Here is an 18972-nt window from a genome sequence, read left to right on the forward strand (position 1 = left end):
TTAAATCTATCAATTTTTGCTCTATAGTTTAAAGTTATGTTATTGCATGCATACAGGTTTATGATTGTGATAGGTTTATGTTGGATTGACTCTTTGATCTTTATAAAATGTCCTTTTATTTTTTTAATAAATTTATTTTTTATTGGTGTTCAATTTGCCAACATATAGAATAACACCCAGTGCTCATCCCATCAAGTGCCCCCCTCAGTGCCCGTCACCCGGGCACCCCCACCCCCCGCCCACCTCCCCTTCCACCACCCCTAGTTCGTTTCCCAGAGTTAGGAGTCTCTCATGTTCTGTCTCCCTTTCTGATATTTCCCACTCATTTTTTCTCCCTTCCCCTTCATTCGCTTTCACTATAAAATGTCCTTTTAAAAAAATGCTTGTTGCCCTAAAATCTTTATCTGATATTAGTGTAATAACACCAGCTTTTTGGGTCAGGTTTGTTACTCTTTGGGTCAGGGTGTTACTCTTTTGATCCTTTTGTTTTCAGACTTTGTGTTCTTATAGCAAAGGTGTGTCTCTTGTGAACAGCATATTAAAAAAAATCATTGGACAATTCTAGATTGAATTTTTTCCAGCACGTTAAAGATGTCATTTGTTTTCTGGCTTCCAATGTTTCTGTTGAGAAGGGAGCTCTCAATTTAATTGTTGATCCTTGGAAGATAAAGTATATGTTTCTTTTGGCTGTCTTTAGGATTTTCTCATTACCTTTTTCTCCCCCAGGAGTCTTACAATGAGAGTTTCTCAGTCCTTCCTTTTTTTTCATGACACTGATTTTTCTGGCGGAGTGCTAGTCAGGTTATCCTGTAGAATGTCCCACAGTCTGGGTTTGTCTGGTATCTTCCTCATGATCAGACTGGGGCTATGGGATTTGGGGAAGAAGAGCAGAAGTGAAATCCTCTTCTCATGTGATTTTTTTTTTTCTTTTGTGATTTTGTTTTTATCCTGTGTGAGATTTACTAAGTTTATTGAATCTATGGATTGATATGCTGCATCCATTTGGGCCAATGGATTTTAGGCAGAGGAGACACCGTGCCAGTTCCAGGCCCAGGCCCTGGCCCTGGGAGGCATCCCACATCTCTGCTTACCCCTCTTGTGCTAGCATGCTGACCCAAAGTGCCTGTGAGACCCCCAGGGTAGACCTGAGCCCAACCTGCAGCTTGGAGCCAAGCTGCTCTGAGCCCCACCTGGATAGAGTGATCCCGGGATGTCCTGTAGGTGCATGAGCAAGAGTAAGGGACCACAGTTTCCATCCCCCGGGTGTTAGGCATGTTTTAGTCACTAGCTGGTGATAAGCTAGAGCATCTCATGGTCCCCCCCCCCCCTCTATCCCTGGGAGTTAGGCTGGCAGCCCAATGCTGACCTGCTCCTCCCAAGTCACAGGTGTGTTCCAACATCCTTTCTACCTTCACCTGCTCTTCTCCCTGTGAGCGAAGTCTAAGAACATCCCCACATCCAGAGTGCCAGCAATGAGCTCGCTTCCCTTCCTCTCAGCAACATGAGACTTGTGTGGAACAGCATCAGAGAACATTCTAGCACAAATAAATTTTCTATAGAGGGGAAAATCACAAAGAGATAAACAGAATAGTCCCCCAAGAACCTGTTTGCTGCTGCGTGGGAAGCGGTTTATGGGAACTTAAGCAGCTGGAATTAACTAGCAGTTAATTGTCAGGTAGCAAAATAACCGTAGGTCAAGAGATACAAGACTAATAAAGTTTTATTTCAAAATAATATTAAATTTTTTTTTGTTTATTCTTGGATATCTTGTTTATCATGTAGTAGCACGACCTTCTCACGCAACAAGAAAACCATGGAATGTATCTGGCAGACCACTCCTCTCTGGAGTCTGGAGCAAGTGCAGATGGCAAGGACCGGGGAGGAACAGCGACACAGGGTAGGAGCTGGCTCCGTTTGCTCCTCTCCAGTAGTGAGTACTCTGGGCTAGGGTTTCAGGGGCTCCTGCAAGCACAGAACCTTTGGAGCCAAGTGAAGCAGGAGGAGTGGAAGGAGGGGCTCTGGGCCAGTTATAGTCATCTTTTTCCATGGCTTCTTTCTCCACCTGTAACGACTGCCCACATCCTGGTCCTCAGCCCTGCCCTCCCCGATATTACCCTATCCCTCATTTGCTTCCAGCTCCCCAACCACTCCAACCTGGCAGCTTTACATTTTTGGCTCTCACATCCTGTCACCCATGTCTCCCAGCCAGGCATGAAGCCCCTGGAGGCCAGGTTCTCAACCCACCCCTCTGGGATCTCACCCAGGCACCAGAATGATGCCAATGGACTTGTGGGCTGGGAGATTCCATATGCAATGTGCACCAACGTCAGGTGTGATGGGGCCCAACCTGGATTGAGAAGTCGGTGAGGGCTGGGGGCACCTGTGCCAACCCCCCTCTTACCCTCACCAAGGCCATTCCTCCTTCAAAGAGTAAAACTGACCACTCCTTGCCCCTCTTAGTCTTGGTCCTGCCTCAAGGATGAATAAAGAGCATCGGAGAGACGGTGAGAGTGTCCCAGCGCCAGGCAGGGGGAGTCGGCGCAGAAGGGCAAGGCCACTGATCTGTACCGAGCGAGCTCCAGCTACCAGCCAGCCACTGGGCCAGGTGCTTTGGAGACAATTTCAACCCCTCAAGGTCTTAGCACTGAGGAAGTAGAGGCTCAGAGAAGCCAAATCACTTCCTTCTGGCTGTTTAGCTAGAAGGTAACCGAGCTGCTGTTGAATCTATGCCTGTCCTGTCTCCCAAAGCTGTCAGATCCAGAAAAGGTCTCCGGAGAGAATGTGTTCTGGGTCCTGACCGTAGACAGGTAAAATATTAGTGCTATTTTTCAAAGGATCCAGAGAACTTGTGAGAAAAAGAGAGAGAGAGAGAAAGAGAGAGAGAGAGAGACGGAAGGTACTGAAGGTCTGGGAAGAAATTCCCATTTTTGATTCTACCACCCGAACCCCAGATACAAAGGGTACCTGAAGACTTCGACAAAGTAAGGGGTGTCCTGGCCAAGGGTTGGAAGAGGAGCCTAAACCACCAGAGCACCAGAGCCTCAGATCTTTCTAGAAAGGATCCTAGACCACGCCAGTGGTCAAGGCCTTGGGAAGTCAGCTCATCCATCCCTCTCTTGTCTACTGTGAGTAATCTGAGGGGCCGTGTGGTGTCAGCCGCTGTCTCCCTAATGCCTGCGTCTTTCCTAAACAGCCCCAAGGGCCCAGAAACCTCCAGGCCGCTGTCCGCTGCAGGGCCCACAGCAGGACCTGATCCAACAGAGGGCCGTCCAGTTCTCCACAGGGAGCGGGACCCTAGTGGCCACCACGTGGGTTGGGGCTCCGAGGAGGCTGCCTGCGCAGGGCTTCCTGCCCTGGCTGCTGGTGAGGGCCCCCTTAGGGCAGAGCTCCGCTGAAGGTCATGATGGGCAGGCAGAGGAGGGAGCAGAGGTCGGGCGCCTCCTGGGCGGGCAGGTCTGGGGACCTCTGGGGTTGGGGGTGGAGGCTGCTCTTCTCTGGCTTGTAGCAGGGTGAGACCTCACACCTGTGGGGCAGGCAGGAGTGAGGGCAGGTCCCCCCAATCCTGCAGCTCCATCCAGGGTTCTAGGGGGTGGCGCAGAAGCGGGCCCCCTCCCTGGGCCCCCCTTCCTACCGGACCACACTCTGCAGGATCTTCCTCTCATCCTGGTCCAGGCACACGGCAAAGGGGCAGCCGTTGGAGCCGATGATCTGCACCTTGTCCACTTTGATCTGGGACGTGCTAATCTGGAAGCAAGGCCCTGTGGTCAGCCCCGATACCCGCCTCCCCCGCACCCCCTGGCCTCCACCCTCCCTGAGTCTGGAAGACACAAGTGCCCCCAGGAGAAGGCCCCGTGGTGAGGCTCCGGGTCCCTGACACCCAGGGTTCCCTCCAGCGCCTTTGTACACAGATACAACCCCCCCCCGCCCCCGGGCCTGCCTTCCTCCCTGGAGGCCACCGCACCCGCAGGTGTGCACCCCCACACCGCACCTCTGCTGCCTCCCCTCCCCACCCTGTACACGCACACGTGCCAGGGTCTCCCAAAGCCCTGGCTGCAGGAAGAGGGGCGTCCTTACCTGGTTGAAGCCCTTCTTGGACTTAGGGTTCTGTCTTTTCACCACTTCGGTCAGATTTAGCGTCAGAGCCTCGGTGCTGGAGTCTGAGGTGCAGGGGGGGGCTCAGCTTGGGGGCAGGGCCCCTCCCCGTGGGCACCCCCCCCTGCACCCCACCACCCCCGATCGCCCCCTGTGCCCTTGTGCCCCTGCTCCCCCACCTACACCCCACCGCCCCTGCTCCCCCACCCTTCTGTGCTGCCCCCCTGCGCCCTACCCCAATGCCCACCTGCACCCCCCCCAGCTGCCTGCCCATCACTCACCTGCGCCCTCGCCCCTCCCCGCTCACCCTACCTGCGCCCCACTCCCCTATCGCCCACCCACGCCCTGCCCCTGCCCCCCCCCCCACCCCTCACCTAGCTCCTCCTGCTTCCGGCAGGCTTTGTTCAGGGTGATGGATGTGCACACCTTCTCCATGTTACTCCAGCGGCTTCGTCCACTGATGGCTCCCTGAAAATGCAGCTGAGCCAGACCCTCTCAGCCAGGGAGGGGGGCCCCAGACCCGAGGGCAGGCGGGCGGGTAACAGGGAGCTGCAGCAGGCAGCACTCCCCAGGGAAGCTCTCACCCGTTCAGCAGCATCTGCTAGCTTCTGCTCCAAGAGCCCTCCAACCTCCAGACCCCCATAGGGACCTTGATGACTCCAGGGAGCATGTTAGGTCCCTGGCCTGGCCCACGGTTAGCAGGCCACAGGGGCACTGAGCCCTCTGCTGTGATTGTGGGCACCCCTCCCACCCTCGCCTCATAAACCCTCTTCTGCCCACTTCTGACACGGGTCCCACGTCCCAGGCACCCAGCCAGGCACAGCAGCCCAGCGGACCCTGGGCTCCCCCTCACTCTGCCTCTGGGAACCTCGCCCTTGTCCCACTCACCCTCAGCCCTGCAGCCAGGCCCTTACTCCATGTGGGAGCTGCTGAGCACACCCAGGTGAGGGGGAGAGAACACTGGGGTTGAAGGGATGCTTTGGAGGTTGAGGGGGAAGAAGGATGTCCACTCTCTCCCCTCTGTCCAGGGGGCCTGCTGCCATACATGGGGGGCCGACTCTGGGTGAGGAAGGGTCAGGAGCAGGCCCCGGACAGACACGCATCCCAGCGCCAGCCTCACCTTGCTGTAAATAATCTGTAGTGTTAGAGGGACAGCCTCGCGGTCCCCATCGATGCCCAGACGCTTGCTGCCAGGACCTGTACCACACAGACAGACCTTCACTCCCTGTCATTGCCGGCCCCCCCTCCCGGACCCTAGAGCCTCCCCCCCCAAGGCCCCATCTCCCCTGGGCTCAGGCAGCGCGCACCCGAAGCCTTGATGGCACGTGTGGCAGCAGAGTGACCCAGCTCCAGGGAGTGGATGAAGATCTCTGTCATCTTCTCCCCGGTGATGAAAGTCAGCTGCAGAGGGCAAGAGCTGGCATCAGTGGGGGCTTCTGTAGCATGAGGCTGCTGGCTGCGGGGGTCTGGGGAGCGCTGCTGGAGGTGCTGCCCAAAGCAGGGGGGTGGGCTGGGGTGCGGTGGGGGTCCTCACCTCCGTCTGATAGACCTGCAGCAGCACCGGCCGGGCAGCGAAGCGGCAGTAGTAGAGCAGCATGTCCGCCAGGATGGGCAGCTGGGCAGAGGAGCCCTCCAGGGGCCGGGACTCGGCCTTCAGAGACTGCTAAGGGCGGGAGGCAGAGCTGAGTCAGAGGGACAGGTGGCCACCGAGCGAGCAAGGGAAACGATGTGAAGAGACAGGTGTGCACACGCACACCCACCCAGAGAAGAGGGAGACGGAGGCAGACACAGCCAGGGAAGGGGTGAAAGCAGGACACAGAATGGTCAGAGGAGGCCCTGTAGCCCAATCTCTGCAGCGCCCTCACCTGACACCCGGCCCACTGGGGAGGGCCCTGGACGAGCTGGACAAAGCCAGGAAGTGAGGACAGGGAGGGGACTGAACACTCAGGACCGTCCTAATCACTGCCCTCAATTTGGACTCAGTCTTGCTTCTCACCCGCCCTCCCTGCTCCTTCATGGAGGCCTCAAGCTGGATTCCCCAAAACCAGGGTCTTCAGAGAATGCTCTGTGACTGCAGCCTGTGCCCCCCACCTCCCTGCCCTGCAGGGGCCGCTTACTTGGCACAGGACTTCAGGGGGCAGGTGCATGAGGCCTAGTACGTTGCGCTCATACCAGGGGTCGAGCATGCCGAGGTAGTGGGAGATATCATTGGTGCTCTCCAGCTCCTGGGCCAAGGGACAAGAGTCATTCTAGTCCCCGGGGCCCCCGACAGCATCTGCAGCCCCAACCCCATGCATCTCCTCCCCACCCTGAGAGATGCCTGCCAACTTCTAGGTGGTATCACATGGCACACTGCCACCCCCAAGTACAGGGCAGGGGCTCTCCTGGGAGCGGGGCTCAAGCAGGGGAAGGCACCCCACAGACACAGACTGCTCTTGGCAACTTCTCACTGGCCCCCTTGGGGTGTCTGAACCCACTCCCACTACATTTGGTCCAGGGCTGGGGACATACCGCAGGGCTAGGGTGCTTTGGGGAGTCCGTGGGGAGCGGGGGCGCCTGGCTTGCAGGAGCAGGGCAGGTGCTGGAGCCAGTCCCATGGCTTCGCTTCATGGGTACGTAGAAAAATTGAAGCTTGAAGAACCGTGTGAGGAGTGGGCGATTGTTCTCCAGCCGCCTGGTAAGAAGAGGGCGAGGACAAGAGAGTGCTGTGGTCCCCATCAGCCCACAACCTGCCACCCAAGGCTGGGCGTCACCCCTCCCTGCCCCCCAGTCCGGCTCTTACCGCAGCTTGCTGTATGCCCGAGCCACCTTCCCCGAGATGCGATCAGAGCCGAAGACCACAACGCGCAGCGTGGACGCCTTGGGGTCCTCGTCCCCGCTCAGGAAGGGGCGGCGGCGCTGGTGGCGCGAGGCGGGGGCCAGGAGCCAGCTGGGCAGCTGGGTGCTGAGCTTGGGCTGGGGCAGCGAGCGGGAGCGCTGGGCCCGCGCGGGGGGCATTCCCAGGCCGTCCAGGGGGCTGCAGAGGCTCCCCGCCCGCCGCAGGGGCAGGGCTGTGTCCGCGCCCCCCTCGGGGCCCCGGGAGTCCCTCCGCAGCACCAGCTGGCTGGTGCTCTTGAAGAGTTTATAGATCCTGTTGAACTTCTGCCCCGGCCTGCGGTGGCCCCAGCGCTCCTGGCTGCCAGGGCTCGCGGGCCACTCGGAGGAGCTCTCCTCGCTGTCCTCCATGTAGCCGCTGTCCACGCCATCCGACAGGCCCGAGACGAACGAGGTCAGCAGCTGGCGGGAGAGGGCGGGGCCTGAAGCCTGGGGTGAGCTGAGGGACAGGGTTGAGTCATGGAAGACCGCCGAGCCGGTGGAGAGCACCGAATCCCTCTGGGCACAGTGCCCATCCGTTTCCAAGTCCTCCTCCTCCTCTTCCTCCTCCTCCTCCTCCTCCTGCTCATCGTGCCCCAGGATCCCTGGCTGGAGCAGCTCCTGTTCCTTGAGCAGGATTTCCTGCAGGATGTCTACAGGGAAGCAACGGGAGACATAATCTGGATTTTTTTTTTTTTTAAGATTTTATTTATTCATGAGAGACACAGGGAGAGAGGCAGAGACATAGGCAGAGGGAGAAGCAGGCTCCCTGCGGGAAACTGGATATGGGACTTGATCCCAGGATCACGCCCTGGGCCGAAGGCAGACACTCAATCACTGAGTGATTGAATTCAAAAGAAAAAAAAAAAAGAAAGAATTCTTTCTTTCTTTCAGACACCAGGTGCCCCTGGGTGTCTGGGTCCTTGAAACCCCTCTTGCACACCCTCAGGACAGGCCACAGGCTCAGACAGACCAGCCCAGAGGAGGAGGAGAGGGTGGAAGGAGGGTGAAGTCCAGCCCAGGGCTTGAGCACTGCCCCCTGCTCTGCTTAGAGCTGCCTGGGGGGGGGGGGGGGGGGGCTGCACAGACCCAGGACAGGGAGCTGCCGGGGGGGGGGGGGGGGGGGGGGGGTGCGGGGTGGGTGCTACTAGGGCCCCAGCCAGCTGCTTACCAAAGCTGTCCTGGTTCCAGCTGTAGGTGTGGCACCTGGCAACAGGGATGGGGATGGTGCGGAGCTGGCCAGGTTTGGCAGTGTCTGTACGAACACAGGGACAGGAGATGAGGGCTGGAAGGGTCTCATAGAAGAGACGAGTGCCAGGCACACCGTGGGCCAGCTGAGGCTGAGGGGGGAAGCCGGCTGGCCCCCAGCTAGCACTGTCTTTCCCTGTTCCCACAGGGGTGGCCACCTGATGGAGAGCCAACCCTGACAGTGTAGGCTGGCTGAAACCAGCCCTCGGGGCTGGTTGGGGCATGGGGATGAAGGGAGCCTGGGTCCCCCAAGGGCTGCATGGGGCAGAACTGCTGTTCTGCCTTGGACTGCTCACCTGGGGGCTGGAACAGGCCCCAGTGAGGATGCACCCCGCTCTCCCAAGAGCCTTACCTAAGACACCGGGGAAGCCAGCTTTCTCTCCTACTGCCTGCAGCTTGGTCCTGAGCCACTGCCGGGCCTCGGCTGCGTCCCCAATGCCCGAGGCCAGCTCCTGAGCTTCTGCAGTCTCTGTGAAGATGTCCTCAAGCTCGGCCAGGCTCTTGGACTGAAAACCCAGGAGGAGACAGGCTTGCTCCCGAACCCTCGGGCTCCTAGGGTCCCCCCGATGGCCGCAGTGGCCAATCTCCTCCCCTGCCTAGTCACCCACATCCACCCAGAATGGGCCAGGGAGCCAGGCCTCCTCCTGGGGCCCCTCTTCTCAGGAAACGGTCACAAGAGAAAGGCCCAGAGCCAGAGCACTGCTGTGGTGAAGGGGGGTGGGGGTGCTTCAGAGCTCCCCACTACAGCCCAGAGAGGGGAAGACACTGCCCAGGGCCACACAGCTGACCAGTCACATAGCCGAGGCTACAAGTCAGGTCTTCCAGCTTCCCTCTAGAGCTCATTCCTAGGCGACCCTGCACGCGCCACTGCAGCACCAAGATGCAGCCAGAGAGGGACTCAACTCTGTCTGAAGGGGGTGATGGTGAGCCCCAGGGGCCCAAGCACATACCTGCAGCCTGCAGTGCAGCCCTGGCAGGTCACAGTGGGCCCCAAAGGTGGCCTGGAAGGCGTGCAAGAGCAGGGTGGTGTAGGCGCTATGGGGCGAGTGCCCAGGCGTGCTCAGCTTGTTGGCCACCGCGAGGAACTCGGCTTGGACCTCCACTGGATTCAGCAACAGCACGGTGCTGGGGACACAGAGGACAAGCTATGGGGGTGCAGACAGTGCAGCCATACCCCTAACATCTGGTGCAGGGGCCGCAGGGGGCGCAGGGGGCATGGGGGTTGCAGGGACCCCAGTCCCAAGTGCAAAGCCTATGGTCTCCTCATGAGTATTTTCCAGCCAGCATTTTCAAAGACTTTTTGAAACTGGAACTTCACTGTCACAAAATAAATTGCACCTTCAGTTTCCCATCAGCATATTTCCTACAGGATGTGGGAATGGACAAGAGATGAGCCATGAGGGATGCGTCCTGGGGGAGGTGGCTGGGAGTCAGGTGCTTGTTTCGCAGGGGCGGCTTGTTTCGCTTGCAGCCTGGCCCAGAGGTTTGGTGGGGGGGCAGGTCAGGGCTGCCTGTGAGCCCCAGGCTCCCAGGACACGCCTTTTCTGACCCTCGAAAGCCATCACCCTGGGTCGCGCAGGGCCAAGTGTAGAGCGGGTGCCCGGCCCTATCTTCTCCCTGCCACCCTTTACGTTCTGTTTATCATGGAAAATTTCAGATGGACCCAGATGTTAAGAGAATCATGACCCCCCCTCACACCCTGCAAGGTGTTGATGGCTCAGTTAACAGTTAACCACACACGACTGTTCTCACTTCGCCCACAGCAGCCCTCAGTTGCTATGTTTTCTCGAAGTGTGTTTGAGACATCACAACATCCCAGCGGTAGAGGCCTCGGGTGAGCTGCTTGAACAGCTCCTGCCCTGTCCCAGGTCCGGCAGAGAAGCACCCTTCAGGTGGCCTTCCCGTCAGCCCCTGCAGAAGGCTACCCCAGGTCACCAGGTCGGGGTGCAGGGAGTGGACGAAAGGGCCCGGGCCTGAGTCCCCACACTCTAGGAGGGCAATGAATGCTAATCTCTCCATGTGTCAGAGAAACGGGGGGGCCTGCACGGGGTTCCCTGCCCCAGTTGCTCTCCCTGCCTGGGCGCTTGCTCACAACCTCCACTGACACGTGAGGGGCTCCGCTGTGCAGCGGGATTCGACCAGCAGATGTGCGGCCTCACCTTGCACACTTTCTCTGCACCTGTGTTCCCACCTCCAGACGACCTGAGTGGGACCCTCTCCTCTGTTCCTGCCCCCTCTGCTCCCCCCTCTGTTCCTGCCCCCTCTGCTCACCCCTCTACTCCTGCCCCTCTGCTCACCCTCTGTACCTCAGATCTGACAAATACCTTTCTCGTGGGGCTCCCGTGGAGCTTGAATGCTAGCTACCATGATGCTTACAGCAATGCCCAGAGCTTGGTACATGCACAGGAACTGATTATTGGTGGGTGAGTGGTGATTAGTTGCTGTCTACCTGCCTTAGCCCCCCACCCCTCTCAAAGAGTCGTCCTCACTCACTAACCTCAAGCATTTTTGTACCCTTTCTGCCTCTCTCAAAGTCTGCCGCAGGCTTCTTTGTTGGATATGACATTGAAGGAATTTTGCAGTGAACCCCGTTGGGGGGCTGAGGATGGGGTGGGAGGGGGTGGGGAAGGGGGCAGCTGTAGCTTCTGAACTGTTGGAAACCAGGGTCTCTGGACCCCTAGTGTCCAGGTGAGGTGGCCCCACACACTTGGCAGGCTGGGACCCAGAAGTAGGTAACACAGTTGATTTGGGTGATCACAACCAGCACTGCCTTTTAAATGAAATAGGCTAGGATGGATGGAGCCCATCCTATGGGCATAGGGGTGAGTTTCAATTTCTAAAACTCATTTCAGGGGCACTTGGAAGGCTCAATGGTTGAGCGTCTGCCTTTGGCTTAGGTCATGATCCTGGGATCAAGTCCCACATCGGGCTCCTCGCAGGGAGCCTGCTCCTCCCTCTGCCTGTGTCTCTGCCTCTCAGTCTGTATCTCTCATGATTAAATAAATAAAATCTTTAAAAGAAGAAAACTCATTTCAGTTCTGTGTGTGTATGTGTGTGTGTACAGCAGACTTTCATAAAAAATGCTTTGTTTAGGAGCACCTGGCTGGCTTAGTCATGTGTGGAGCACGCCACTCTGGATTTCATGGTCATGAGTTTGAGATTACTTAAAAATAAAATAAAATAAAATGCTTTTCTTTTTCTTTCTCTTTATTATTATTATTTTTTTTTTACTGTAGGCCCCCATCAAAAAAAGTTTGGAAGAGGCAAAAAGACATCATAGAAACCTTGTGAGCCTTTGAGTAAAACTGGGCTTTAAATCCTGGCTCAGACACTTATTAGCTGTGTGACCTTCAGGAAGTTATTTGGCCTCTCTGACCTTCAGTCTCCCCCACATGAAAAGTGGGGGTGAAGCGAGGTGACATGTGCCCAGCACCTGGCATGATCCATGTGGGTGCTTTTTAACATCTGCTCTGTTTTTAAGTCTCAGAGCCATTTAAAAATAGGAGGAAAGCCCCTCAACCCAGAGAAACAGCACTATGTACAAAAGCATTGTCAGAAAAAAAAAAAAAAAAAAAGCACTGTCAGCTAATCCAAGGGGCTCTTGGTCCTCTCGAAGACTATTTGTGGGTGGCTGGGGCAAGGGGTGTGTGTGTGTGTATGAGTGTGTAAATGTGTGTGTGCAGTGGAGGGGAAGCCAGATGCACAGCTGGGGAGGACGGTGTGGGCGTGGGGAACCCCCCCTCGAGAGTACTCACACGGTAGAGCTGCGGTGACTTCTGATGGGCAGGCCCTGCTCCGCCCTCACCAGTCGCTGGTAGGAGATTCCTGTTGTCAAAAGAAAGGAGAGTTGGTAGGTTTAATCTGTGCCTTCAGCAGATGGCCTGGGGCCTAGCTGTAGCCCCAGGATGAGGCTCAGGCGCTGGGAGGAGGCTCGGGTGCCAGAGGCTCCTCCCAGACCATGGCCAGCCTGCTGCCACCCTGTGGTTCCCTGGCCACCTCAAGAGGCACAGACCACCCCCCCAACCAAGGGTGTGCGGGCGGGGGGGGGGTCCCCCAGCTCAGTCTCCATGGGCCCTCCGTGCCTCTGCCCGGCCTCCCACAGACTCTTGGGGGCAGCCGGGCCTCCCTGGTGCTGTGCCTCTCCAGACTGAGCCCTGCCTCTGCCCATGGGGCATCCTTGCCCAACCCTGCCCCAGCCTTTCTCTCCAGCCTCCAAGAAACCAAACCAGCCCAAAGTCTCTGCTTTTCTCCTGCAGCGTGGCTCAGGTCTGCGACTGGAACACAGCCTCAACAGTACGGATTCAGCTGTGCGCCCACCGTGGTGTGACTAAACAACAGAAGACTAGCAGCGGGGGCTGGGCCTTGGGCGGCGGGGGCGGGCAGCCTCAAGGGGCTCCCGACAGGGGGCAAAGCCACCCAGGAGAGGGCGTGGGCTGGGAGCAGGAAGGCCACGACCCAGGTCAGAGAGGGCTGTAAAAGGAAAGGCCTTGACTTATGTCTGGTCAATGGCAACAAATAAATAAAACAGCTTATACTGTTCTAATTTAGGGTCTAATTGCTTTGATTTGGGGGCCTTTTGTGTGATGTTTCTCTTATGTAATGTCCCACGCTTACAAGTTAATACTAATGTCTGTTCCGGTAGGAAAGTCCCTGAAACTGTGAAAGGCTACGGGGACCTGGGACACCATCTGGTGGCCGCTGACATTCATGACAGAAGGAAGCTCCCCTCCTTGCCCCCTCCTGCGAGACCCCCCTCCTCCTGGTGAAATGCTATACTGCAGACAGGGTCACCCCACCCCCACCCTGCACCCCCAGGCCCCCTGACCTCAGAACACAAAGACAAGTACAGGCCCCTCTAGACTCTTCTGCATACATTCCTTTTACTAGGTACGGAAGTCCAGAGGCCCTGCCTGGACCCGCAGGCCCCTGAGCAACACCAGCCTTGTTCACCCAGGTCATCTTCTGCCCTTGTTTAAAGGTATGACCAGATGCGGTCACTCTGCGTGGACAATGTTTGGCGGTTAGCGCCTGTGCCAAGAAGCCCAGCCTTAAGTGTGTGGAAATCCCAATGTGAGATGAGGCCGTGTTGCTTTTTCAGGGTCTGTGATTCACGTGGGCTCCCGGTGGACAGATGGAGAGCCTCATCTCCATCACACCTGGACACACACCCCTGGATTTCACATGCAGGGGGTTGCTGGGCGGTATGTCCCTGCCCCCGTCTCTGGGGTCCTGGGTTCGGGAGGGACTGGGGATGTGGGCCACGTGACGTAGGCACAGCCTTCAGCGTGAGTGTGTGGAGGGAGGAAGGATGAAACAGAAGGCTGGGGTGGATGTCGGGGGGGGGGGGGGGGCAGGGAGATGGGGAGGGTGGGAAGGGATGTGGCCATGGCCTGGGCCTGGACAGGAGGCCGGAGGAAACCATTGCACAGAGGGCATTCAGTTCTGTGAATAATCAGGCTGGTGGCAAACAGGGACACATGCTACTGGGTAAAGTACAGTGACCCTGTGGAAACACCTGCAAGATGACCCCCAGCTTTGCAGAGCCACCAGGGCGGGGGGAGTGAAGTGACACCTGCCACCCCAGCTCCTTCACAGCCCTGGCCACTGTCGCCCCAACAGGACCAGGCCACTATTCCTAGCGGGCAGAGACCTGTGAGCATCCACCCAGCGCCCATCCCCCTTCTTCACCAAAGGGACCCCTCGCACAGGATGATAGGTCATATTTCTCGGCCTCCCTTGCAGGGGTTGGGTGGGGCTTCTGGAGGACTCCTTTCTGCAACCCACTTTCCTCCTGTCTGTTAACAGGAGTGGCACCATGACGGCCAGAGCTCCTGCAGCCATTAGACCACAAAGTGGCATCGAGGACGATGTTTCCTGCTAAGGACAGTGAAGCAGAAAGAAGGGAGAAGGCTGGTCTGGAATGTTCATGCCAACCTTGGACTGCCTTCCAATGGAATTTTTTTTTTAATGTAAGAAAAAAAACCCCTATGGGTTTCCACCAGTTTATGCTGGGGTTTCTGTTATGTGCTGCCAGCATGCTCCTGAATCAGCCCCTGATTTCTGGAACAGCGGCTCCCCGCTCCTTTCCCGACTACATCTCCCCCTGCGGCACTATGATACGAGAAACACACCTGTGGTCGTAATGTCATCTTTTAGTTCCAGGATCCCACCCAGGGTCCCACACTGCATGGACTTATTTCTCCTTCGCCTCCTCTGCCTGTAACGCTTCCTCAGTCTGCCCTGGTCTCCTGTGATCCTGACACCAGAGTCCTGATGGGTTATGGCACAATGTCCCTTGATTTGGGGTGTTCCACATTGTGCCAGGAATGGAGTGAGGCAAGAATCTTCGACAAGGATACCAGAGAAGTGACGTTGTGTTGCTCCTCATCACTGTTTCTCAGTCATAAAAATCTCTTTCTTTGACATTGTGCCATCAAATACGCAAATTTTTAAAACGTTCTCTGTATTTTTTTTAAAGACAGACCACTTTTGGTCAATTATAATGAAGACTGCAAAAGGCAGGGAATGGATTTCAATTACAATGGTTTCCCTTGCCACCTGTGTCCCTCACTTTGGGTTCTTCTCCCAGTGGGACTTGCCAATGGCATCTTAAATAGGAGGTAGTCTATGTAACTGAGCTCTTACTCCATGGGGTCTGCATGAACTCTGGGTAGTTGCTGTCTGGACTGAACCAGGTCTTGGGACCTCAGTCAGTGCCTGGAAAGGTAGAGAACTGGTTTTTGTTTGGGCTGCAGGGGCGAGGGGGTGGATCTATGCACTTGGTGTGAGAGCATTGAGTAAAAGCTCCTACTTGCTAGTCAGTGATGTTTGACTTTTCTTCGAGGGATCTGCACCTTTGATTCCATCAGAGGCCAAAAAAAACAAAAGTATGAAATGCAAATGTCTATGGTCAGTAATGTCCTAAAAGGAACTGAGGGCCACTAGAGAATATCCAGAATTCACCTGCCACCAGCTGATGGGCAAATGTAACCAAAGCCGGGCTTGCATCTGCTTTGACAGGTCCAAGGGCTAAAGGCACCAAGTGAAAGGAAGAGTGACAGACTGCCCAGGGCAGAGGGTGCTTACAAAATGCCAGTGAGGACAGCCCCAGGTTTTCCCGACACGCACAACTGCCAGCCTATTATCTCTTGGGGGAATAGCTCAGTACAAATGTGACAATACGTTTCTGGAGTCAAAGAATATGGCTCGTGGGGGCTCACACAAACGTCGGCTCAAGAGGGAGAGCTCTTGGCAGCTCTGTGAGCCTGGACAAGCTCACAGGTTCATCCTCTGGAGGATGGGAAGGAATATTGCTAAGCACCCGGAGTGAGGGGTGTCCTGAGGACGGATGAGTCAAGGCACGGTGAGCACACGGTAGATGCAAGCATCAGCCTCGGCATCCCCAACAGTGACAGTCCTGCTTGTGACAGGGAGGCTCGGAGAGCTTATGTAACCTGTCCAAGGTCGCTGGCTAGGAAGTGACAAGGCACAGGTCACACAACGGCCTGTGTTCCCACCCACTTACGCCCATGGGCAAGACACATGACACCTGTCTGGGTCTCAGTTTTCCCGGCCGTGGAATGGGAAGACTATTGCTGTTCCCTCTGCTCCAGGGGTCTGAGGTCTGAGGAGAGGCAGCCAGTGTGTGCTTCAGCATCAGCACAGTGACTCCCGGGTGACACCCACTGTCACCCCTCAGGATTACGGGCACATTCTTTGCAGCCAAGTGTTGTGGTCTACACAGCCATGCGGGGGCTTGGAGTCAATACTCAACAAACATGTGGGTTGAACCCAAGAGGGCTGTGGTGGGCAAGAGCCAGTAGACTGACGTGACGTTTCCTGCCACCCCCGGACCAGAGGGGGTGGACCACCGTGTTGGGGTGGAGTCAGGAAGAAGGGGGGCGGGCAAAGGCTTGATAACCTGCCCACTTCCTCTGCCACCCGGCCACATCAAAGGGGGGTAAACTGTTTCGCTCATCGCCATGACAACCGGCTCCCCAGGGCTCCATGGGTGGAAGGCCCAGCTCCCCAGGTCCCTTGTCATCCTCTCCCCATGACCTTGTCAGGACCTGTCTCTTGGGCTACTGCTGCCCAATCCCAACCACTGCCCCCAGCAATGTGAAATCCTCGGCAGCTGGCCTTAACCTTCACATGGCCCCGAGAGGGAGGCATCATCATACTCCCGTTTTACAGATGAGGAAAAAAAAGAAAAGCTTCTTTGCCAAAGGCCCCACAGCTCTGGGATTTGAGGCCACCACAGCCTCAGACCAAGTACCAGTAACCACTAAGTGATTCAGCCTCAGTTTCTCCTCCAAGAGCTCATTCCATGGCCTCCATCCAAGCCTCTGCCCCACCCCTGCCTCCCTCAGCAGGAAGAACTGGGGACGGGGGTGGGGGCACTCAGCAATGAGGCAAAAATATTCCCACGGGCCGTAATAAAAGCACACTGAGGCACTATCTAGCAAGTCCATTTCAGGATCCCAGAAGGGGGTGATTTAGCTTCATTTACTAGTCGTCATTGATGAGTGCTCAGACTCTATGAACTGCGAGTGAACCCATGGATGTGAGATGACTGGAGGGATTTTTTGGGGTAGAAAAGTGTGCCCCATAGGTTATGGGGTTATCCCCCTCTCTGATATTAACTAATTTCCTATCTTATTTTGCAATTTTACTCTGGCTTACCTGAGAAACTTCTATTGGGCTTTCACACCTGCCTTTAAACCAGCTCTGCCACCTTGCTGGGTCCCTGATGGGCTCAGTGTCTCTGACAAAGGCTCACATGTTTGTACATATTAGTTTTTTTAAAAAATGTTTAATATAGATATTTTAAATGGATTTATTCTGGAATTTGCTTTCTTTTTTTTTTTTTTAAGATTATATTTATTTATTCATGAGACACACACAGAGGGAGAGAGAGGCAGAGACACAGGCAGAGGGAGAAGCAGGCTCCATGCAGGGAGCCGGACGTGGGACTCGATCCTGAGACTCCAGGATCATGCCCTGGGCCGAAGACAGGAGCTAAACTGCTGAGCCACCCAGGGATCCCATATTAGGGTTTTTGTTCTTTTTTTTTTTTAACCGTTTGAAAATGACTCTCTGGCCTGAGAAAGAGTTCAGGCTTTCCTATTTTGGTTCTGCTTTCTCTGGAAGAGGAGGAGCCCCTGGCAAGGCAGCCTGGCCGACACCACCCTCCCCAGATGGGTGTTTGCCTTCTCCGTCACCAGGACATCTGAGCTGTCACACAGTCCCTGGGCAATGTCAAGGGGAAGGTGCTCAGCATTTTGAGGGACTGGGCTTCCCAGGGTCCTCTGCTCTGCATCCAAGAACCCTCATTCCCTCTCCAGTTCCCACTGCTGCTCTGCCTGGCTCTCACCGTCCACGCCACATCTGCTCGCTGGGCTGCCCAGGACAGAGGCCCTGCTCAGCTGCCCCCTGCAAAATATCTTGAGGCATCATGTGCATTCAGCGAAGAGCCGGCTGGTTCTACCGGGCGGTGGGAAGCGGTCTCCCTGCGAGCAGGGGACAGGCTCACCCAGCCCTACATCTCTTGCACCCCTTTCAAAGTAAAAAAAAAAAAAAAGTCACTTAGATCTTGGATTATCCACTGAAGGCCCTGCCAACATATTTGCATTTTGAATCCTGTCTTCATTATAGAAGGGAAGAAAAGTGTAGCCTTCTGGTTCAAGGAGTTCTGGTCACCAGCAAGAAGCCCAGAAGCAATCAACACAGAACTGTGGGGTTTTGGGGGAGCAGCTGGAAGGAAGGGGGATGGAAGAGATGAACCCTGAACTGGCTGGGTCACTTAGGGTGCCTTGCAAGTTAGATTGGCAAACTGTCTATCCGTCATGTGCCCGAGCACCTCTACCTGTCCAGCACTTCATCTTCTGGATTTCTAGATTTTTCCACTCAAGTCTCAACAGGAACAGGCGGGCTTCGGGGTGCGGCCAACCCTGCCCTATACCTGCTCTGTGCCTCTGTAACCACAGACAGCTGATTGGCTGGGCAGCCAGGTAGGTCAGCTGATTGGTCGGGAGAAGACAAATCAATTGATTGGCTGGGAGGAGACAAATATGCTGATAGACTGGGAGACAGCTCAGCTGATTGGCTGGGAGGAGACAAATATGCTGGTTGGTGGGGGACAGCTCAGCTGATTGGCCAAGCAGACAAATCAGATAATTAGGAAGAAATTCAGAAACCCTGCAAAGGTATTTACACACAGAGCTTCAGTCCTGAGCTCTCAGGCCCAGGAATTTTTGAGCAATGAGATCTGGTTCTCCTGTCCTGGGTGGATTCAATGTGTATGATGAGAATTAAATGCTGTGGGCACGAGGCAGGGTTTGGTGCATGTATACACTTAAAAGAGAAAAAAACAAAAATGGGATTAAAATATACATAGTATTTGGGGGCCCTGCTTTTTGACTCAGCAAGTTACTACTGGACGTCTTTTGCCCTCCATAACTCTGTATCTACATCTTTAATGATTGGATAGCTATATAAAAGCTTTAAATTTGATGCTCTCAAATCTGTCAGCCTTTTCTTTTATAATTTTTGCCTGGGGGTGGAGTAGCTGGCTGTTTGATATCTCTTCTCCACTCTAGGTGGTTCATGTAACCTACTTTTCTTCTATTACATTCATAGTCTTATTTCCCACACTTCAACCTATCTGAAATTTGTTTGAGATAGGGTTCTTAATTTTTTTAAGACAAAACTATAACTCAGTTTGAATGGTCTGTCAATCGTCCTGATACCATTTATCAAATGATAAATTTTACTCATCAC

General features: G+C 55.4%; 1 protein-coding gene across 2 annotated transcripts in view; it reads right to left on the reverse strand.

Annotated features, from left to right (window-relative positions):
* Positions 1 to 1702: 1702 nt before the first annotated feature.
* The window catches only part of PIK3R5 (phosphoinositide-3-kinase regulatory subunit 5), a 67945-nt gene continuing 50675 nt past the window's right edge, over positions 1703 to 18972 (reverse strand). Inside the window, exons 6-19 of one of the 2 annotated variants that reach the window (XM_072730339.1) lie at positions 11949 to 12018; positions 9144 to 9318; positions 8546 to 8699; positions 8117 to 8200; positions 6875 to 7598; positions 6604 to 6766; positions 6210 to 6317; positions 5627 to 5752; positions 5400 to 5493; positions 5213 to 5289; positions 4467 to 4560; positions 4075 to 4157; positions 3632 to 3744; positions 1703 to 3523 (exon numbers count right to left, since the gene is read on the reverse strand). In XM_072730339.1, the coding sequence (XP_072586440.1) occupies positions 3376 to 3523; positions 3632 to 3744; positions 4075 to 4157; positions 4467 to 4560; positions 5213 to 5289; positions 5400 to 5493; positions 5627 to 5752; positions 6210 to 6317; positions 6604 to 6766; positions 6875 to 7598; positions 8117 to 8200; positions 8546 to 8699; positions 9144 to 9318; positions 11949 to 12018 (2213 nt within the window). In that variant the 3' untranslated portion in view covers positions 1703 to 3375. Of the gene's footprint in view, positions 3524 to 3631; positions 3745 to 4074; positions 4158 to 4466; positions 4561 to 5212; positions 5290 to 5399; positions 5494 to 5626; positions 5756 to 6209; positions 6318 to 6603; positions 6767 to 6874; positions 7599 to 8116; positions 8201 to 8545; positions 8700 to 9143; positions 9319 to 11948; positions 12019 to 18972 lie in introns of both variants that reach the window. The other variant, XM_072730338.1, reaches the window with a different exon arrangement.

Source organism: Vulpes vulpes, chromosome 12 (genome assembly GCF_048418805.1).
Source record: "Vulpes vulpes isolate BD-2025 chromosome 12, VulVul3, whole genome shotgun sequence".
NCBI lineage: Eukaryota > Metazoa > Chordata > Mammalia > Carnivora > Canidae > Vulpes > Vulpes vulpes.